We start from the raw sequence: 17,717 nt of genomic DNA on the forward strand, positions 1-17,717 counted from the left end.
TTTTAATTTTCCGAAAAAAATGACAAAAAAATACAACTTCAAAAAACTCGCCATGCCTCTTATGAAGTACGTCGGACTGTCTACTTTGCAAAAAGGGGTCATTTGGGGGATATCTGTACTGTTCTGACATTCTTGGACCTCAAGACATTAGATTGGCCGTCAGTACTTGATCAATATTTAGATCTATACCATAGTTTGTGAACTCTATAACTGTCCTACAAACTTAAAAATACATCCTAATTTGGATTATTTTCACCAAAGACATGTAGCAGAATACATCTTGGCCTAAATTTATGAAGAACAATTATTTATTTGCAAACTTTTATAACAGAAACAAAGAAAAACGTGTTTGTTTTCAAAATTTTCAGTCTTTTTTTGTTAATTTAGCAAAAAATTAAAATCCCAGCGGAGATTAAATACCACCAAAAGAAAGCTCTAGTTGTGTGAAGAAAATGATAAAATTTTAGTTTGAGTACAGTGTTGTATGACCGCGCAATTGTCATTCAAAGTGTGTGAGCGCCGAAACCTGAAAAATGGCCTGGGCAGGAAGGGGGTAAAAGTGCCGGTATTGAAATGGTTAAAGACAAACTGTCCCCTGCATAGATGCAAGTTCATCTTTACCTCTCTCGATGTCTGTGCCACTCTGTCTTGTAGTCAGATACAACTCTTGAAAAATCTTCAGACTCGGACACTTCCAGGAGTGTCGAATTCCTGATCCTCCCCACACCCTGCAGTTACTCTCCCCGACCCCTACATCACTTCAGGACACAGTCTGTGAATGAACACAAAGCTTCCTCTGATTGGCTGAGCTGATGATGTCACACTCTTTACCTCAGCCAAAGGAAGCTTTGTATTCAGCCACAATACAAAGCTGCATACGAATGCCTGAGCTCCGCTCAGACCGACTCTGCATTATTCCAAGTGTGAGATGGGAAGGCTGCGTCTCACACCTTGAACCCAGCGCTGTGTACTTTATGTAGCTAAAGCTACACGCAGTACATCCAGTGCTTAGAGACACTGCGGCACTTAGTGAAAGAAGTGGTTTGTTTGGACCAGCTTAGTCCAAACAAACTAAAGTGAAAGGAAACATGGAAATCCGCTTTAAGCAAATGTTTAGAAAGTTTTGCAGACCTTTGGGCTGAGCACTGCAGGCATTTATTAACCACTTTTATACCGTACTATAGCTGAAAGATGGCTACAGCGCGGGCTCTCTAGTTCTGGGAGAGCGTCCATGGACGTCCTCCCAGAACCCCATCCCCTATGCGCCCCCTGGTGCATGCATCGAGTGCACTCTGTGAAACAGCTGATCACAGACTGCGGTAAAGGGCCAAACACAGCGGTCCTTTACCATGTGATCAGCTGTGTTCAATCACAGCTGATCATGTGTAAACAGACTTGCCAGTCAGCAGTCTTTTCCCTCACATGCTGTGTCTGAGGAAAGATCAGTGCCCTGATTATCATTGCAGGCTATCCGTGAAGAAGAAAAATTACTTATTTGCAAAATTTTATAACAAACTAAGAAAAGCTTTTATTTTTTATCCACAAAAATTTGTTCTTTTTTTGTTTAGTAAAAAAAAATTTAAAACCCAGTGGTGATTAAAATACCACCAAAACAAAGCTCTGTCTCAAAAAAAAAAATAAAAATTTCATATGGGTACAGTGTTGCATGATCACGCAATTGTCAAAGTGTGACAGAGCTGAAAGCTGAAAATTGACCTGGGCAGAAAGGGGGTGAAAGTGCCCTGTATTGAAGTGATTAATACCCACTGATTGCGATACTCTGTAGAGTAGTGTTTAAAAACTATCATGAAAAAAGGAAATGTGCAATTAAAGCAAAACAGTGCAAGGCCATGCCTATTGGCTACCTGTCACCAGGGCTGTGGATGAGGGGGTACTACTAGTCCTGTATGGGACCACAGGCAGCTGGATGAATCGGATGTGGGCAGGGAGGGTGTTCAGCATGGCGGGAGGGGCAATTACTGGAACCGATCCTCTGTATGGCTTTCTCTGCAGCAACTGAAGGCTGGTTTCTTCTCCTCTCCTTTCAGCTGCTGCAGAGAGAGCCATACAGGGGGATCAGTTCCAGTAATTGAACCTAGAGATAGGTACCGATCACTCACTGTGTCCATTCATAACTGAAGCATAGTAAACTGTTTGTTTTTTTGGGGGAGGGGGGATGTCAGATTGGTTGTTTGAGGTCCCGTGGTTTCTAACAGCAGCCCTGCCTGTCACATTAAAACATAAGCCTAGCTTACCTAAACTTAAATCTGAGTGTGGGCTAACAGCACCTGGTGGCGTATAGGGACAATGATCCATACAGTTTCAATGGATCTCATTTAACCTGAGAATGGTTTAGCAGCATGCTGCAATCGTAAATGTGAAATTGTGTCCTGTAATATTGTCATGTGAGAGGTCAACACCAACTACATAAAGAGGTCATCTGTTCCCACTACATACAGTACTAATGGAAGTGTCAGTGCCAGTTTTAGGTTAGCTCCAATCTATTCTAGAGTTAGTCACCTTGCAGACAACACAGCAAAGAAAAGAAGTTCTGCTTTAGCATACCTGAGCTTTGAGAAGTGCTATTGTCTCAGCATCTTCCCCATGTTTGTTGACTTCTTCCTTCAGCGCATCGATCTCTAGCTGTTTTTTAGCCAGAGCTTTTTCACATGTATCCAGCTTTCCCAATAAATTTGTCAACTGGACTTTGGGCACTTTCTCAGCCTGGACAAAAAATAAAGAACAACCAGTGATATTATGTGATGAAAAGTGCCATTTTAAAAATTGTTTAGTTTTAAAGACATAAGACTGTAGATAAAATAGATTCATGCCAGATATTGTTTGCAGATTGGGAGAGTTATATTTTTTTGTTGTGATGAGAATATAGAGTATAGGTACTTTAACATTATCAGTGATATGACAATCAAAAAGCACTGCTCACCCAGCAGCTGATAACCTAATCCTGAACTAGAAAATTCCCAATGCCAAGCGCTGACAGGTTAAAGTCCCAGCAAAAGAAAATCAATGAACAGCAGCTGGTTAGCTGAGGTTGTGTGTACAGCACCAATCAGAACTGAAGATCACAGCGCGGGCACTTTCTCTGTGATCCTTGACCATGGATGGAGAATTGTAGAAATGAGTTACTGACTGCTACATATTGTAAAAACGGTCAGCTGGGTCTGCAAGCCTACGTAACATTTTGGTCGGCATGATGTATGGTATTTCTTTTATCATTTGCTGCCTCCAAGAGAAAAAGAGCATGAATGTATGAAATGTGTCAACCAGCAACCTCCTGAAGATAGATATATATACAGTCAGGTCCATAAATATTGGGACATCAACACAATTCTAACATTTTTGGCTCTATACACCACCACAATGGATTTGAAATGAAACGAACAAGATGTGCTTTAACTGCAGACTGTCAGCTTTAATTTGAGGGTATTTACATCCAAATAAGGTGAACGGTGTAGGAATTACAACAGTTTGCATATGTGCCTCCCACTTGTTAAGGGACCAAAAGTAATGGGACAGAATAATAATCATAAATCAAACTTTCACTTTTTAATACTTGGTTGCAAATCCTTTGCAGTCAATTACAGCCTGAAGTCTGGAACGCATAGACATCACCAGACGCTGGGTTTCATCCCTGGTGATGCTCTGCCAGGCCTCTACTGCACCTGTCTACTGCACCTGTCTTCAATGACCATAAAATGAACAAACATGAAAGATGTACCATGAATTTACCTCTGCATTTTTCAACAGCTCGTACTCAACTTTCTGTGTGTCAAATGATTCCTGCAGAACCGACATCAGCCTCCTTTTTGAAGAAACAAGTGTAAGTCATTTGTTAATTATATTATATAGGACAAACACAGTAAAAGTGATAAATGTTAGTTCTTGCAGTTTTACTGAACAAAAATAGTAAAACTGGAATGAAATGATAGATCGATAATCTGGTATACAATAGTATGTGATTTAAAAGACAAAATGTATTTGTTTAGCAATTATACAGAATAGACAGCTATTGCTTTGAGCTAGGCATTTCAGGTCAGAGCACGCTTACATTTGTTCTTCAGTTTTGCTCTGCTCCATTTTGATTTCTGAGTTCAAGCTCTCCACTTGCAGTTCCAATGTCTGGACAGAACATAGAAGCTTCTGTCTTTCATCCACATCAAACTTGTTTTCTGCAAGTTTCTCATCAAGAGACAAACATCTGGAAAGTAGAGAAAAAAGTGCCATGCTAACACTGAATAAGTGTGAAATAGGACTGTGAATGTGCCCTTTTTGTTAATATATGATATAGAATATATTGATTCCTTCTGGTATATCTTGACACTGATCATAGTATTTGAATGAAAAATAAAAACTAACTTGTTTGCTTCCCAGGTATTACGGCACGTGCTGAGAAAATATTCCAGCACACTGGAAAATATCAAACCATTTAAAAAGGCCAGTGTGCATGGTTTTATAAGCCCCCATTCACACCTGAACATTTTTTCCTGGTCTTGATTTGTCTGAAATATGCTCAACATGCACAATCCTACTTTTCTAATTGCTCCTGTACAACGTTGTACGTTCACTCGGCCTGCATTCTACACCCAATAAAGTACCAGAGCTTTTCTGAGTGTATTTAGGCATTTTTGGTCCCATAGGCTCAATGAAATTGCCTGTAAATGTGCAATATGTGCATTTGTACACCTGAAGAATGCCTCTCCTCGTATAGAATTGCTCTCCTCCTCTTGCCCAGCTCAGAAAACAAAATTGTGAAGCTTGATGAACAAACAAACAAAAACACTTCCTAAACACCCAAAAATGCTACAAAGTCACCAGAAAAACATTCACGTGTGGGCTGGGACAAGATTGGGTAGAAGGGGCAAGCACACTTGCTGCAATGTTCACAAAGGCACTTCAATGCATCTAGTTGATGCAGTATAATGCATGGCTCAAATATCAACCCGTCCCCAAAAGCCAAGGTTCTAGGTGTAATCCTGGACTCTGAACAATCCTTTCAGCCCCATATCTAATCACTGTCCAAAGCTCGCCGCCTCAAGAACTCCAAGGTACACCCCTTCCTAACCAATGACACCGCAAAGCTTCTAAGTCACTTCCTGGTCATCTGCCGCCTTGACTACTGCAACTCCCTCCTCACTGGCTTACCTTTACATAGGTTATCCCCCCTTCGGTCCATAATGAATGCTGCTACCAGACTCATCCATCTTGCCAACTGCTCAGTGTCTGCCACCCCTTGCTGCCAATCCCTCCACTGGCTTCCAATTTCCAACAAATTAAATTCAAGATACTTAAAAGAACTAAAAAAGCTATCCACAACTCGGCCCCCAGATACATCACTACCCTAGACTCAAATTCCAATCAAATAATTCTCTTCGTTCCTATCAAAACCTCCTGCTCTCTAGCTTCCTTGTTTCCTCTTCCCTTGCTCGCCTCCAGGACTTCTCCAGAGACTCCCCATCCTCTGGAAAGCCCTACCCCAATGTGTCCAACTATCTCCTACTCTGTCCACTTTTAGACGGTCACTGAAAACCTATCCTGCCCCTACCTAACAACTATACATGTATCTTCTTCATCAGCCCATCCCCCACAGGTATTACCTCTGATTCCTCCTGTATTAAAAATTGTATTGTAATTTTACTGTCTGTCCTTATGTTGTAAAGCTCTGAATAAACTGTTGCCGCTATATAAATTCCGTATAATAATAATGCATGTATTTTGTAGTGCACCGCAATTCCCAAATGCGAATCATCCTTATGGTGTGGTGTACTGCTTTGTAGGGAAAAAAAATGCCTCGTTTCCATTAACATATGCTTTTCAGTGCATTAGCAACCCACGCAAAGTGCATGGACTGCAACACGTGGAGTTTCCCTTAAACTAACTGACTGCATGAGCAAAATATAGGTTTGTTGGATGTCAAACCTGTTAAAACAGCTTTAACACCAAGTTCAGTGTTCCTACATGCTGCATAGTATTGACCTTCCGTGTGTACGGACATTAAATGGGATGGTTTGCACACAAAAGTCCACTAACCCACCTTACCCTCACTACTCAAATATACAGTGGGTATAGAAAATCACCCCCCTTTAAAACAATCACATTTTGTTGCTTTGCAGTCAGAAATTAAGACAGACAGGTTTTTGTTTTATCCAGCTGCATTTACTCAGTGCAATCTATAACATCCAAGTAAAAGATATAAACACCAACATGTCAGAAAAAAAAAAAAAATCAAAAACAGAATCACTGAGTTGGAAAAAGGATCACCCCCTCCTTAAATATACTGTGTGCCATTGAGAAGGTGATTAGCTACACCTGATTGAGTTTAAAAAAGTAATTATTAAGAGGGGAGTGATCATTTCAAAACAAAATGTGGTTATTTTAAAAAGGGGGGGGGGGGGGGGGGGTGATGATTCTTTTCTATACTCACTGTACCTTGCTTTCATTATGTCTATACATTGAACTTCATTATGTTTACCTGTCTTGCAGCTTATTCTTAATCATTTGAGCCTCATTTAACTTCTCATTTGTCTCATAAAGGTCTCCGTTGAGCACATCCACCTTTTGTTTTAGCATCTCTACTTCCCCAGATAGCTGGAAAACAGAATTCACATCATTTAAAATATAGTAAATGAGATGTAAAAGTCATCTTTACCATCATAAACACACTATAATCGTATACACTGACCTGTGACTAAGCAATTCCATTATTGTTGCCTACCCTGAATAATAAACGTGGAGAATAACTACAAAAAATGGGCTCTAATGTCCAGGCTGCGATCTTTTCAAATAGTGACAGCAGGTACGGGGAGAGGATTCCTAGCCTGCTGTCACAGGAAGGGGGGGAGGGGGGAGAATCAGGGAGCTGCTGCAGGAGCATATTATATGTCCCCAAACGTAAACTTATCCTTAAACAAAAAAAACAACTGGAAAAAGTAATTCTGTGCAAACTGGACAATTGTTCTTTAGTCAAATAATAGCAACATCTCCCAATTCCCTCTCTTTCTCTAAAATGGTTACATAGTATCTTTTGCTACAAAGACTATGTATATCCTGTGCTCCTTGGCTCCATCTATTGGCCATAATACAGAATTTTACTACTGCCGTTAATAAAACAACATTTATTAAGAAATATTGCACAGTTTGCACACAACAAATGTACATGCAGATTATCTGTATGAATGACTATGCAATTTAAAAAAAAAAAAAAAAAAAAAAAAAGGGACCGCTTAATGATCAGGAATCAGGAGACCCGGTTCTCAAATCACTGTGAGCCTCTGATTGACTATCACAATGTTCAGTCACTGTTCAGCTGCCCCTGTGGTTTTTTCTTCTCTGAACAGAGAGAATACATTTTATCTTTTTCTCCCTGCCAAAGGAGAAAAATGTAAATAAAACAAAAAAGTGTGTAAAAAAATAAAAGATAAAATAGCCAGATCAGGGTTTGCTCTAGATTGTCAGGGTCAAAAGGTCAAGTTCAGGGTCAAAGGCCAAGGTCAGTGTATTTTAGGTTACATAGTTAGTCTGGCTGAAAAAGACAAAAGCCCATCCAGTTCAACTATTTAAAAAAAAAAAAAGTTACAATCCTATACCCACAGTTGATCCAGAGGAAGGCAAACAACCCCCCCCCCCCCCCAGCAAAGCATGATGCAATTTGCTCCTGCAGGGAAAAAAATTCCTTCCTTCCCCGAGAGGCAATCAGATATTTCCTGGATCAACTTTACCTATAAATGTTAGTATCCAGTTATATTCTGTGTATCTAGGAAAGAATCCAGGCCTTTTTTAAAGCAATCCACTGAGCTGGGCAGAACCAACTCTTGAGGGAGTCTATTCCACATTCTCACTGTGAAGAAACCTGTTTGGAGATTACATTTCTTTTCCTCCAGACGTAAAGAGTGCCCCCTTTTCCTCTGTGATGACCTCAGGGTGAATAGCTCTACACCAAGTTTACTATATGAACCACTGATGTATTTATACATGTTGATCACATCCCCCTTAATCTCTTCTCAAGAAAGAATAAATTCAGTTCCTCTAATCTTTCCTCATAGCTGATCTCCTCCATGCCTCTTATCAGTTTGGTTGCACTTCTCTGTACTTTCTCCAGTTCCCCAATGTTCTTTTTGTTAATTGGTGCCCAACAGATAAGGTAAGATTAAACATTTTTTTTTTAAATGAAAGATAGAAAAAGGAAAATGCCCATTATTTGTGGCCCTGCTATGGATACAAATAACAACAAATATACACATGTGGTAATGCTGCGATCGTCAGGAGCAAAATAATTTATTTTGGGTTCTTTGGTGGTAGATTATAGTAATAACAAGAAGTATACAGCTAAATCTTAAAATAATATATACTTTTTTTATAACTAGTTTTGGGACAGTTTTGCTTGCCCTGGTGAGAGCCTGGTCTCTGTGCCAGGAGCTCATTGTGTAGCACACTCCCAGCACAAACACAGGTAACAAATGAAAGCCCAATAGCCCAATTTGTCCTCAACAGAAAAAAAAAAAGTATCCAGTTGTGATCAGGGCTGCTGTTAGAATATGGGACCCCATACATATACTGATACAGCATTGGTATAGGATACACTTGATCTTGTGTGCATTTGCCTGGTTGCAATGGATAACACACACTTAATAGTTCAGATAGTTTGACACACAAGGCTCATTAATTTCACAGCTTACTTACAAGTTCTGCAGCCTGTCTATCTTCATCAGTTTGTTCCACTATTGGATCCGTTTCCGTTTCTTTATGTATGTAATTTGAGGATTTCTTTTCTAAATTTGACAGTCTAAACACACAAAGCACATTTTAATAACAAAACTAGGTGTATACATTAAAAGCAGCTATTAATTTGTTGTGAATATTTGTTTTATTCCAGCTCAATGGTACTGTGACTTTTACACAAACCAGAGTTTGTAAAGACTATCAAGAAAAATGTGTCTTTAAATGACAAACTCCCACTAACATGGGGGTACATAATCAGATGAATACATCTACCAGTAGGCCTAGTACCTCTCTGAAGAGACCCCTACCATATCACCTCTCCAATAACAAAGGAAGAAACAACAATAATACATTTAGAACACCGGTAAGGGGTCATTCTGGGAATAGACCACAGATCCCGCTTCAAAACCACTGGAGAGGGTCCAATAGGAGTAGGCTAGTTTCACAAACGGAAACTAAGTGGATTTATGATATGAAGACTTTAACCCCTGCAGGCCACAATATAGACATTGATATCAATTGTTTTATAGAGAACAGCTGATTTTATCATTATTTATTGTCTATATCTAGAGCCCTGCCTTTCTTATCCATTTTTATCTAATTTTTGTGGCTCTATCAAAATTATTTCTATCTGTGTACGTTAGCTTTTATACTATTTGATAGTATCCTGGTCTATTTTATAATAATAATAATAATTCATGGAGCAAGCCTGCTTGAGTGCCCCCATAGCAAGAGGCTGGCTATTGGGGGGAACTCGGAAGGGGGCAGGAGCACCGGAGGGGAACCCGAAAAGAAGAGGATCAGTGCTGCTCTGTACAAAACCATTACACAGAGCAGGTAACTATAATGTGTTTGTTATTTAAAAAAAAAAACAACACAAACAACCAAAAACACACAAGCCTTTAATTTTATTTTAAGGCAAGCAGAGGCAGAGCTAGGAACCCGGGAGAGGAAATCTTTTGTTGGGATTCACCCAACCAACACATTCTTACTGACCAGTTAAACTGTTTAAACAATTCACAATTACATTACGAAAAAAAAAAGAAAAGGGGAGTCACATTATTTTCTGAGGTTATATATGGATAGGATATCACCAGTTATCAAAAATTATTTAAATAGGAAGTAAATTATCTTGATGTCAAAGTAAATATTCCTGGCAAAAGTAAAGAATCTTTTTTGGCCATACTTCTTCTGGGTCACAGAAGTTCTCTTACTGTATTTCTGTACTCCTATGACCCAGATTCAGCCAACAGCATATGTAGATTATTTTTTTTTTTTGCAATCCCACATTTTTCCTTTAGGGTTTGTTTACATGGGTGGCCAGGGGGTGGTAAAAAGCAGCAGTGGTTTTACTGCACCCCCAGCCGCCCACTTGAACAAGGACATTGCGGTGCAATGCTATGTTACCTAGAGCTAAAGTTAAGTGGTATGCCGCATTCAGAGTGCGATGCAGTGCAGTGGATCAGCATTATCAGGGTTAAAACAGGCAGTGAGGAGGGACCAATGATAGCAACAATGATAGTCACACATCTGAACAAACCCTGATACTACAATGAGGGAGATCCAACTTTATAACTTCCTGCCTGCTACTGGTAATTAGAAGAAGCATTAATATATGTATCACTGTCTTTTTCCAACCAGATAGTGACCAAGCATGTCTATAGCTATGTTATCTGTCTCCCATAACACATAATTACATCTTTGATATGCAACAGTCAACTTAGAAAATAGGACACGTCTAAAGCTATGAAGCAAAGAGCCTGCAAGAATAGATAAATAGGAGCTGCCCTCAGACTTATTTTTGAAGTTGCACTTTCCATATTTGCTAGCTAGCGAGTCAAAGAGCAGGATGACACTGCTGGACCCTGCACCATTAAGACCTCTTGCACACCAATGCCTAAAAAGGCATAGAGGAATTTTTTTTTTGTACTAAATGTTGAACGTTGTTTTCAAAAGGTGCCTGTTCACACAGGCACGTAAACATACACTACATTGAGATCAGGTAAAAAAAAACACCCCAAAAAAATTGAAATCTGAGTTGCTGGTCAGTATTATATGTGTATACTTGCAAATACATTAATTCAATACAATAAAACAACACATTTTGGGAGGAAGAACTTTTACACACGTACTCGCACAATAGGCACCTGAAATTTCGGCCAGGAATACTGAGGTTCAAACATTGTTACCATGTGCGAGTACCCTAAAAGTAAGTTAGCAATGGCAGCTTCCTATTTCTGTCCTCATGTATTCACTTTAAACCTACTTATGTATGTAAATGTCTGGTGACTGCATTTTTCTACTCCTGCAAACATAATAGCACCCATTATTATAACTAGCGGAACTAGCTGTATTATATAATTCTCTATTGTAACATGTAGAATTAAAAGCTACAACCAGTTCAGGACAAAATGTGAAAATTGAAGTGCACTGCATTGTTGTGAAAGCAGTGAACATTTAATTCTACGGTTACCCAAGGCTAAGCAAAACACATTTAGAGTTCCTGTGTAATAAACTACTAGCTCGACAGACAATGGTAATCATTACACAGGAATAAATGTTTGCATTACTATTGTTTTTGGCACTCAAATGTATGAACGTTTGGAGTGTAAATTCTGGTAGAGCAGGGATAAATACTGATATGTTTTACAACTATAAAAAAAACAAAGAACGACAGTGATATTACAGAAAACGTTCACCTCTGGGAACATCTTACATGTTCCACTCGTTTTTAGGGTGGGACATGTAACATGTTCCCAATGCTGCAGATGCCGCCCACTGCTCCCTCTCCCTGTGACAGAAGTATGGGGAGAAGTTCCCTGTACTAGCTGTCAGTATTTAAAAACAGCAAGGCTGAGTGGGCCTCTGCCCACGCGACCGCACCATTCATACACAGTGTTCCGTAAATGAATGAATGAACTACAAGACCTGACAGCCTTAGCAGCTGTCGGCTTGTAGTTCTCAATGAACTACCATGGTGTTGTGTAGTGCCGTGGTAGTTCACTGATTTTTCCTGTCAGTATATCTGCTTGCTTGTATATCCCATACGGGGAAGCAGACATAGTGACAGATCTGCAGGAGACCTGCATAGCACCAGCGATCTGTTGATCACTGGTGCAATGCTTTACAGGCTCCTGCAGCCAAAAATAATAAAGGCACACTGTTTTTACCTGTCAGAAAATGTGCATTTATTATTTTTGTGCAAAAGGTGAACTTATCCTTAAACGTATTATAAAAGTAGTAATAAGAAGAAGCAAAACATTATTCCAAATTGCAGAAGTCTCTTAAAAAACAAAAGGTAATAAAACTGCTTACTTCTCATTTGCACTTGTTAGCTCTCTCTGCAATTGATCAACCTTTTCAGTTTCCTCACGCAAGCTATGAAGGAGTTTGCTGACTGCCAGTTCTTCTGATTCCTTTCCACAGCTGTCTTCATTAGAGGATGTTGTCCTATCACAATAAATATTACGACTCAGGTATCGAAATAAAATAGCTGCCAATATTTCAGTTTTATGACAAATCAATATAGAAGCTGACATGATTTTGGAAAGTATAGGCATTGAAACTGTCTCTCTACTTCAGTCTGCAGCCATCCATAATATTCTATGACTGATGAATTAAGATTCCTCATCTCCTCATGATTGCAGCCAACTACACTTTATAGTCAAGAATTTTCAGAATTCACACAACCCTGCATATACAGCTGGCACACTTCCTCTCATACAGAATCACAGATAGACCTAGGTCAACGACATGATGCATGTATGAAATCTGGCATTCCCAGCTTACTTTTACATGGGCACTGTGATCCGTACAGTGTGAATGAGCTGTTATGCATTATAGGTCACAGCACCTGTGTAAATGCAGCCTTATGATGACCATAGATGGACTGAAATTCATCCCATGCAGCAGGACGAATTTGAATTCATCTATGACCATTCCTGCTCAAGAGAAGTCAATCTAAAGAGTAATTTTTTTGAAATGGGCCTGCTGGAAAATTTTTTAGTGGATCAGAGTCTGCAGTGGAGAAGTAACTGCTGTCAGAGTACAACAGCATGACAGGGAGGATTCCTCCATCCACTTTGCTTACATGGCTGAGGGAATACAGTCTTTTTTTCCGATCAGCCCACCAGCTGATCGAAAAACAAAAAGAGCAATGTGTGGACAGCCTTAGATGTACAGTGTGTATATAAGAGGTGAAAGTCCCAGTACAATAAACCTTTTAATTACCCAAGCCTCAAAGTTAACCTTGCTTAGTCTACTATAAAAAATTCAGCTACATTTAGTTTCACAGACTGCTAACATCTGAAAGCATGTTAGGGTTGTCATTTTGAGCTGCTCCAATGTGTAATTCAGCAGCGTTGTAAGCATGCAGGTGACCTGGGCAGAAGTGAAGGATCTAAGGCTATAAGAAGGTCTCTACTTTTCCTCAACTAAGGTTTCCTCTGCAGCACTAATGCACAGTTTTATGGCAGTACAAAATTATGAGTGTACTCAATATAGCTGATATACTCAACTGCATAATAGCAACGTACATAAAAACTGAGCCCTGATGTTCACATTAAGATTAAAGACAGATGAGATAAATAAACATGTTTAAAGGAGAACAAAGAGTGAAAAGTAATATAAATGGTAGAAGTTAAATTGCTATATTTACAGTTTCCGTCATATACACCTGGAGGAGTGATCTGCATTCCCATATGTCTGCAGCATACTATACACACCTGTATGTAAGCATTTCCGGAAGTAATGTGTCATCCTCTGCCTTGCTCTCCGTCACCTCTTCTTTAGTGTCTTTTCCCTAGAGCATGGAAAGAAGAACCAGAAATACTAAAAAGTGGTCTTTTTTTTCACATTGAATATCTTTCTTTATTTTTCTATATGTTGTTATTCCATGCACAAGGTAAAAAAAAAAAAACGGATGTTAACATCTCCTTTACCTCCTGCAAAGTGAAAGGTGCTCAATTGTATTACATAGATTTGGCCATATTGTGTAATATGATTTGAGCACTTTTTACACTGCATAAAATAAAGTTTGATTGGTGCACGAGTTAGATGCACAGGTTAGTGAAGCTCATCACTTCCACAATATTGTTAATAACTCTCTCTACCCTTAACAGTGGCAGTCCAATGTAGCAAGTTTAAGTGAAAGCTATACTGTTGTGAGGTCTCTCCTGCTGTATAGCGAGCCAACAGTAATGATCTTGTTAGATGTGCAGAGTATAAGTAAGGCAGATATGCCTAGAGTCTGCTTATAGTGTATGGTTGAGCAGAACATTGGATAAGTGATTAGCACTTCTGCCTAGCAGCAGTAGGGTCAATGGTTTGAATCCCAACTATGGCACTACCTGCCTGGAGGTTGCATGTTCTCCCTGTGTCTGTATGGGTTTTCTCCAGGTACTCCGGTTTCTTTCCACATTCCAAAGACATGCTGGTAGGTTAATTGGCTCCTTGCCTAAATTGGCCCCAGTACGAGTATGTATGAATGTGTGTTAGGGACTTTAGACAGTAAGCCCCTTGAGGGCAGGGACTGATGTGAATGTACTATTTGCCATTTGTAAGGCATTATATAACTATAGCTTGAATATGTTTTGGTAAATACCTGAAAAAAAAAAAAAAAAAATCTAAAATTGTGCCTGTGTCTAAATATATATGGATTGAACTGTACACACACACACAGACACACACGCACACGCACACGCACGGCTGGAGAGGTCTATTGATGCTGTCTGCAGGGGTTCAATTGTCACTGTAGGGGATCTGTTTTCTAGTGGGGTCTATTGTTGCTTGTGGGGAGTCAATGGTTGTCTCCGCCCCCTCTGAGCACTGTCCTTTGGTTCCACCCCCTACCCATCTCCCAATCCTGCCCCTTTTAGAGAATACAGAACCAACTATCATGTTGTGGTGCAAGTACTTTGTATGGAATTTGTTTATGATGACAACAAAAAGTAGCAAAACAGATCCCCTGTAGCCAGCAACAATGGATGCCACCAGCAACAACAGACACCCGCCCCCAGCAATAACTCCTCCCACAACAATAGACCCCCCCAGCAACAAAATACAACAAAATACTACCACAGCAACAATAGGCACCCAGCAGCAACAACAGATCTCCCAGCAGCCAGCATCAATAGACCTCTCCCTCAACAATAGATCCTTCCCAGCAATAATTGACTCCTTACCACAACAATAGACCCCACCACCTATAAGGGATCCCCGCCAGTGACAATAGATCCCCTGCAGCCAGCATCAATAGATATTACCAGCACACCCCAGCACCCCTTGCCATTACATACAATCAGTGCTGGAACTGTATTCCCCCACATTCCCGCTGAAAAAAAGCCCTGTATATATGTAAAGTGCTGTGTAAATTGATGGCGCTATACAAATAAATAAATAGGGCACAATAGAAAAAGAATGTATGAATTACATCTCTGCAACACATGCACATTCCGCCATGTGTTATCCTTTTAAAGACCCTGCAAGTACAAAAAGAATACCTATTGATCTGCCACTAATGCCCTCAGTTATGGAGTCCTATTGTATGCTGACAACACACAGTATTTTTGTGGACTGGTGTCCATTTTTGCAGAGTGGCATCAGCCCTGTCCAGCTTTTTTTTTTTGCTAAACTACTCTCCTAACTACATAATATAGACCCTGATCATCCTGTACTCCCAGTGTAAGAATTAGGAGGCCAATTACTCTCCTTGAGATAACAGAAGACGTGCACAAAACACAGGACAGCTCTGAACTTCTGATGTGATCAGGAGGTCTTTTTTGCAATTATCAAACAGATATAACACAATGCTTTCATTGTTATATTTAAACGACCAAAAGGGAATAAGCAAAGAGAAGTACATTATTAGGGTTTGCATACACCTCAAAACAAGACCGGTGGATATTTTATTTCAGAGAAAGAATAAGCTGTTTAATTTCAAATGAAATTTTTCAACTTACTGCAAATCTGATTTCAACAAATGAGTCATCAGATGCACAACTGTTAAGTTTTACTTGTAGCTCAGAAATAATTCCAAGAAGATCAGCCTTCTCTGCCTGAAGACGAACAATCTGGGCCTTCAGCTGTTTCAGGTTTTCGTCTTCACTCTACGGGACAGAACATATTCAAGAGTAAAAGACACGAATGCGAATATATGCAGATATTACATGGCTTTACAGCTGCTTCAGATAAAACTATAAGTCCTCATGCACATTGGACGTTTTGATAACGCTGGTAACATTAGCTGTGTAAAGTCACGTTAAAAACGTGAGTTTTTCAGCTTTTTTTAGCATTTTTGCGGCATATTTTAGCACCAAAAAGTTTTTTTTGAGGACTAGCTGTTGTGCAATGGCTTCTGCATTTGGAATACAACAATGAGAAGCTCGAACATGTGGGATAATTTACTAAACCCGGAGCAATACCAAAGACAAGTACCTGTGTATCCAGATGTTTCTCTTTTAAATGCTGGATTTCACTCTTCAGTAATTCATTTTCTTTACTAAAATCTAATGCACGCTGTTTAAATTCTGGAGTTCCAGGCTCACCCCGTCCTTGCTCCTCCCTTTTTAAGAGCTCTTCGAGGCGCTCCTTCATTTCCTGACTTTTCTGCTTTATGGTTTCTAAACAGAAGATACACATTATTCATTCATTTGTGTAATCTTGCAACAGACAGCAGGAGCCTACAGTGTTCTTAAAGTAGAACTCCAGACCCTTTTTTTTTATCTGGATCAAGTGAGGAGGAAGATCAGTTAGGTTTCTGCTGTGTTCGTCCCCCTTGGAGAGGGGTTTCCTCACTTCCTGTGTCAATGATGGTGGTCACTGAGACTGAAAATTAGGTGAACTCTCCCCAAAAGAGACCTAGACAGTAATAAACACCTAGCAGAGGTTCCCTTTGGTTACAACTCTATGCAAAATATTTCTCAAAATTTTATGCATATTATTACTCAGGCTAGCTTCAGAATATGATACTAAGAGTCGACAAAGTACAATAATGTGTAATTCTTATGTTCATCATCCATAAACCTGTACATGCTTCCCCAGAGGAAAAAGGTCAGTAGAATACTAGTACATATCATTGAGTCATTAGGAAGGAGCACAAATACTTACCTTTGAGTATGTTGTTTTCTACAAGTAACTGCTTAATCTGTTCCAGCATCTCTGCTTCATTTGTATTTATCAGACTATACTGAGAGACATCTAGGTATCCGTTCACCATTTCATTCCCAAGAGCCTGGTTGGCCATTTCTGCAATCACAGAAGTATAAAGATATACAATGAAATCATTTGTCTATGCACAAAAGCCAATGTAACTGCATTTATTAAGCAGATGCAGGAAATATCAACAAGGTAATCCTATTTCAAGATTTTAGCACAGCATTTACAACTGCTAGCCATACTGTACATGGCTTGATTTTCTCTTGTTAAGCCTCCAGGGAAATGCACTAATTCCTTGCATGGATGAAGGAATCTCCATTCCCATCTATTATATTCATCATTTGCAGCACCTATTACTGTCTGAATACAGTGACGCTGCCAAAAAGAGTGACTGTATCTGATATGCTGTTAGCCATGTATGGCTACCTTAAAGTAGAACTATAGGCAATTGTTTTTCCATTTTGGATAGAGCAAGGGAGGGTAATAACCTGTCAGATTTTTTTTTTCACCATCTGTATCCCATTAACCGCTTCCCAACTGCACTATAGTCGAAAGATGGCTACAGCGCAGTTGACTAGTTCTGGGAGGGCGTCCATGGACGTCCTCCCAAAACCCGCCCCCTGTGCCGTCGGTGATCGCTGTGTCCTACAGACACAGCTGTTCACGTGATAGGGTAAAAGGCCAATCACAGTGGACTTTTACCATGTGATCAGCTGTGTCCAATGGCACAGCAGATCACAATGTAAATACAGTTGCCGGTTATCAGCTGCACTTTCCTCATGCGGTCACAGCTTGAATAATGTACTGCCGAAAACCGGCAGATGTAACAG

General features: G+C 39.8%; 1 protein-coding gene across 3 annotated transcripts in view; it reads right to left on the minus strand.

Annotated features, from left to right (window-relative positions):
- OPTN (optineurin) overlaps positions 1-17,717 on the minus strand; it is a 60,607-nt gene that overhangs the window by 32,787 nt on the left and 10,103 nt on the right. For all 3 annotated transcript variants that reach the window (XM_089686230.1, XM_089686223.1, XM_089686215.1), the window contains exons 2-11: positions 16,840-16,977; positions 16,168-16,352; positions 15,693-15,839; positions 13,458-13,534; positions 12,049-12,183; positions 8,695-8,797; positions 6,488-6,603; positions 4,067-4,216; positions 3,748-3,820; positions 2,566-2,724 (exon numbers count right to left, since the gene is read on the minus strand). In XM_089686230.1, the coding sequence (XP_089542356.1) occupies positions 2,566-2,724; positions 3,748-3,820; positions 4,067-4,216; positions 6,488-6,603; positions 8,695-8,797; positions 12,049-12,183; positions 13,458-13,534; positions 15,693-15,839; positions 16,168-16,352; positions 16,840-16,977 (1,283 nt within the window). The remainder of the gene's footprint in view (positions 1-2,565; positions 2,725-3,747; positions 3,821-4,066; positions 4,217-6,487; positions 6,604-8,694; positions 8,798-12,048; positions 12,184-13,457; positions 13,535-15,692; positions 15,840-16,167; positions 16,353-16,839; positions 16,978-17,717) is intronic.

The sequence above is a fragment of the Staurois parvus genome, unplaced genomic scaffold, assembly GCF_062004578.1.
Source record: "Staurois parvus isolate SC_StPar_1 unplaced genomic scaffold, SC_StPar_1.0 ptg000019l, whole genome shotgun sequence".
NCBI classification, from domain to species: domain Eukaryota; kingdom Metazoa; phylum Chordata; class Amphibia; order Anura; family Ranidae; genus Staurois; species Staurois parvus.